Consider the following 4,721-nt stretch of genomic DNA (forward strand, 5'->3'; position numbering starts at 1 on the left):
CTGACATATACTACGTTGTGGGGACCAATCGCCCCTCGTGGGGACCGGAGCCTGGTCCCCACGAGGGGAAACCCTGTTTTTGGGTCAGGGGTCAGAGTTAGGACTAAGGTATGAATTGAGTTTTGGTTGGTTAGGGTTAGGAAAAGGGTAAAGGTCAGGTTTAGGCTGTAGAAATGAATGGAAGTCAATGGAACGTCCCCACATAGCAACACAAACATGTGTCTCTCTCTCTCTCTCTCTCTCTCTCTCTCTCTCTCTGCGTGTCTCTCTCTCTCTCTCTCTCTCTCTCTCTCTCTTTCTCTCTGTCTGTCTCTCTCTCTCTCTCTGTGTGTGTGTGTGTGTGTGAGCCCTGGTACCTGTAAGTGGGGGCAGTGTGAGGGGGGACAGAGAGCGGCCGTAGGCCTCGGTCTGCCCCGCTGCCTCAGGCTCTGCGGGCGACACGTTCTTCCCTGCGTACAGGTTCTCCAGCTCCGTGTAAACACCTGTCATCTACGGGTGAAGGCATGATGCTGGTTAGCACACCGTCGCCGACGGCAACGCCTCGGCTCTCACATCAGAGCTGCAGATGTGCGAGCCGAGAGCAGAAAGAACCTGCAGCACTCTGCAGACTTACTGGCAGCCTCGACGTAAAACATGAAATTCATCTCTGAAGGCAGAAAATCGTTTTACTCCTTATGTTGTTTTCAATGAGACGATAATAAAACTGAGACTCTCACTGGTTATTATTTTATAATTTCTTAATGTGCATTTCCTTTGGGTGCTGTTTGTAACGTTACACAGTTTAAAAAAATTCAGGTTTAATTTGCATAGTCGTATTTTCATCATGTTGATCATTTCAATATTAATTCAGTTATTCAATATTTAGCTTGGAGATAAATTAAAGCAAAGCATTTGGCTCCTAACTAAATATTACACTTAGTTTACAAGCTAACTATTTACCTACAACCTAAATATTACAGTTAAGAAGCTAAATGTTAGTTAGCTTGTTATAGCTAAACGTTTATTTTACAAACTAAACCTTTAGCTAGCAAACTCAGTATTTATTTTGAAACTGACATTTACAAGTTAATAAATAATGATGAAAATATGATTTTGAAAAATGAACACACATTTATTGTCTCATCATAGCTGAAATAATAAACACTGATTGTAATTTTGACAGTGTAACTTTAAGATGGCACCAAATCTTCTAAACCAAGGGAAACGTGAATGAATATGACTTAACTTTGGTGGGTTTACATGTTTGGCCATCAGGTGCCAGTAGGTGGCAGGGAGCCATGATGGTGTGTGTGCAGAGCGGCATGCTGGGAAGCTGCAGGTCTACCTACATGGCTGAGGTCCGGGGACTCGGGGAAGGAGGTCCCGTCTCCGGACTGCCTCTCCTCCGGGCTCCCACATTCATCCACATGAATTCCTGAAGCAGAGCGTGGAGAGACACGGCCGTGAGCCCGGCTCGCCCGGCTCGCCCGGAGGAGAGCAGGAAGCACAGAGAAGCAGGCAGAGCTGCAGCTGATGGAGGCAACGCGGTGGACATGAGCTCAGCTCCTATCTCTGACATCAGGCCTGACTACTGGTGGAGCAGCAGCTCGTACTCAACAAATAATAAAAACTGTCTACTAGCCTCAAAGAATTTCACAATAAAAGACATAACTAATCTGGAGACGAATGCTGTAAAACAGAAACACCTCTGGAGTCACAGCTGTTGGTTTTTCCCACCTAAACAAACAATAAAAACAATTCTAGAGCGATGGATAATCTACAGAGAGATTTCTGTACAGCCGGGCGGTTCTGTCCGGCCCGTGTTTCCGGGCGCCGTACCCATTCCCAGGTGAGTTCCGATGATGCAATCGTCGGAACTCCTCTCCCTGACGCAGCTGCGGTACGACGATCCGGTCACCCGCATGGAGCTGCTGCGCTTGTGGTGCTCCGGAGCGCCGTCAGGATCCAGCAGCGCTGCAGTCAGAAAGTCACCCAGAAACACAGAAACATGGTGCTGCTTGAAAAATGGACATCAATAAACCACCTGGGTTACTTAGGAAATAAAGTGAAGTCATATCTTCAGCATCTCGTTTACAAATGTCACAGCTTCCTGCTAAATATTTAGATCTAAATATTAAGCCAACAAGCTAAATACTTAGGTTGGAATTTCAATGTTTATTCCAAATGTTTGCAAACTAAATATTCAGTTATTCAAAGGAGCCAAACGTCACGTTGGCAAGCTCAGAATTTAACTTTCTAAATATCTACAATTTGGGTAAATAAAATTATGTTGAGTATATCTGCTCAGACCCGTTCCTTCTGACCCGGGCGGTTCTGACCCGTTCCTTCTGACCCGGGCGGTTCTGACCCGTTCCTTCTGACCCGTTCCTTCTGACCCGTTCCTTCTGACCCGTTCCTTCTGACCCGTTCCTTCTGACCCGTACCGCTGCTCTTGAAGCCCAGGAAGCGAGACAGCTTGCTCTGGCAGCGCTCCTGCTCGTCGTAGGTCAGCAGCTGGTGGATGAACTGCCAGATCAGCTGCTTGGCTGGAGTGTCCAGCACCGGGAAGACGTCCACTATCAGGCTGTCCAGGTTCCTGCCAGCAACAACACTCCATATGAGGTCACTTCCTGCCCCGCACCGCCACACCACGCTCCGCCTGCGGCTCACCTGTGCTGGAAGAAAGTCTCCAGGGCCTTGCAGACGGTGTAGCGCTCCTGGATGGTCAGCAGGTGCTCCAGCTGCTGGCTGAAGGTTCGACCCTGAACCTTAATGCTGGGAGGGAGGATCTCTGCCACCCACTGCAGGGAGCTGAGCGCCGGGGACCTGTCCAGTAGAGACAGAGCGTCCAGCAGGGACAGACACAGAGACAGTGTCAGGAACGTCTTCCTCTGTCTCTGGTGTTTGTCTGAACAAAGCTCATCTTCTCTGCTGCAGCACAAAGCATCAGTGGATCTGTAGTTTAAATCAGACGGAGCAGTTGAGCTCCAGCCTGGAGGAAAAGTAAATCAATGTTTCCAGATGCCTTCTACTAACATTGTGTAACAAGTTGACTTTATAAAACCACCTTATCTTACATACTACAATCTTCTACAAAAGCATAATTAACAGTAAAATGTCCTCCTTATTTTAACCAGAGGATCTCTGAGCCGACCTGGAACGCGGAACCATGGCGGGTGCCAGACTGGGGGACTCTTCTGGGTCGGTCTGGTCCGAGGAGAAGTCTGACGGGCCGTCCTCCACCACCAGGGTGGGCACCGCCCCGCTGCCCTGCAGCATGGACACCACCTTCTCATGGGAGCAGCTCCTGCAGGAGGACAAGATGGAGGACCTGAATCAGCAGATGTAACCAACCATCCAGAAACAGAAAGCTGCTCCAGCCCTCTGCCGGCTTCCACATGAGCCCAAGTACAGAACCAGAGCAAACGGGTTATTCTGAGCTAAACGCCGAGAAAACGGAGGCCGATTCTCTCCCTTAGTTTCTGTTTCTAAACGATCTGATTGGACAACAGAAGAGACTGTTGTTGTGTTCAAGTGGTGCTAACAGCAGTTAGCCTATCAGAGGCTATGCTAGCCTAAAATAGCATCTGAATGCTAACATGTAGCAGCTAATGCTAACTTTAGCGTCCAGACTTCTAAAGAAGCTCCATGAACGATGAGAGAAACTCTGGAAAGATGAACGTATCTCTGATGTTCAGATGTGATGATATTAATTCAATAATTTGGCAGAAAATTTTTTAATTTTAATTGAAAATATGAATTATTTTGTCCACACAGTTTGATTAAATGAAATTATCCTGATGAAACATTTTAATGGCGCCCAGCGCCAGTTTTGACCCGTCTGTTTGTGAAAACATGAAATCATCACCATATTCAGCTCAGCTGTTCTCCTCCTGATCTGTTTCCATGGTTACGGCGAACATCTTTGCTGCTGTTTTGCACCATATGTTGACTCCACAGGTGCTGCGTTGCTGCCGTCACCTGGTTCGGCAGCTAAACGATCAGGTCGCCATGGCAACAGCTCTCACATGGCTGCCAGGTGACAGCGTGAGTCAGGACGAGTTCCTGTTGGTGCAGAGCTGAAGCAGCTGTTGGAGTTCAGACTGAGCCGGACGGCGGCCAGCAGAACGAACAGCAGGTTCTGCTCTGAGTCGTTTATGAAGCTCTGAGTTTCATTCGGAGCCGATTATGTGAGGTGGGAACAGCAGCAGCACAGCTGTATTACATAATGGCTGCTGCAGACAGTAAGCACTGAAAACTGGCCTGGTTCTGATCCGAAGCTGTCAGTTTCTGTAAAGTCAGTAAAGAATTAAAGTTTAGCATTTCCATGTTTAGAAGAACGGAGAGACGAACCTCCTTCTGGGTAACTGCAGCGTTTTACCAACCAGCAGCAGTGAAACCTTCATGTTTCCTCTGATAGTTTCATTTCTGCTCTGGATTTCCGAAGCTGATTTCAGTAAATAGATACAAACATCATCAGGGAGCAGCTGGGAACCGAGTGACTACAGAGAGAAAAATCATCCAAAAATGACTTTAAGAGAAACTGATCTGTAGATTCTGGCTTGATGTGGCTTCCTTGACATCTCTAGGAACACCTGAATGATTTTTAATTTGAATTTAATAAGTTTCCAGGTAGGGGCTGCACAGCAGTGCAGCAGGTAGAGCTGCTGCCTTGCAGCAGAAGGTTCTGGTTCGATTCCCGGGTCTTTCTGCATGGAGTCTGCATGTTCTCCCTGTGCATG

General features: G+C 47.6%; 1 protein-coding gene across 1 annotated transcript in view; it reads right to left on the reverse strand.

Annotated features, from left to right (window-relative positions):
• Nucleotides 1-4,721, reverse strand: part of grid2ipb (glutamate receptor, ionotropic, delta 2 (Grid2) interacting protein, b) — a gene marked incomplete at its 3' end in the record, with an annotated part of 34,165 nt that overhangs the window by 13,938 nt on the left and 15,506 nt on the right. Inside the window, exons 7-12 of the mRNA XM_015022582.1 lie at nucleotides 3,143-3,310; nucleotides 2,650-2,805; nucleotides 2,424-2,575; nucleotides 1,819-1,953; nucleotides 1,329-1,414; nucleotides 357-489 (exon numbers count right to left, since the gene is read on the reverse strand). Of these exons, the coding sequence (XP_014878068.1) occupies nucleotides 357-489; nucleotides 1,329-1,414; nucleotides 1,819-1,953; nucleotides 2,424-2,575; nucleotides 2,650-2,805; nucleotides 3,143-3,310 (830 nt within the window). The remainder of the gene's footprint in view (nucleotides 1-356; nucleotides 490-1,328; nucleotides 1,415-1,818; nucleotides 1,954-2,423; nucleotides 2,576-2,649; nucleotides 2,806-3,142; nucleotides 3,311-4,721) is intronic.

Source organism: Poecilia latipinna, unplaced genomic scaffold (assembly GCF_001443285.1).
Source record: "Poecilia latipinna isolate Pla-1442-1.1 unplaced genomic scaffold, P_latipinna-1.0 Scaffold3053, whole genome shotgun sequence".
Lineage (NCBI taxonomy): Eukaryota > Metazoa > Chordata > Actinopteri > Cyprinodontiformes > Poeciliidae > Poecilia > Poecilia latipinna.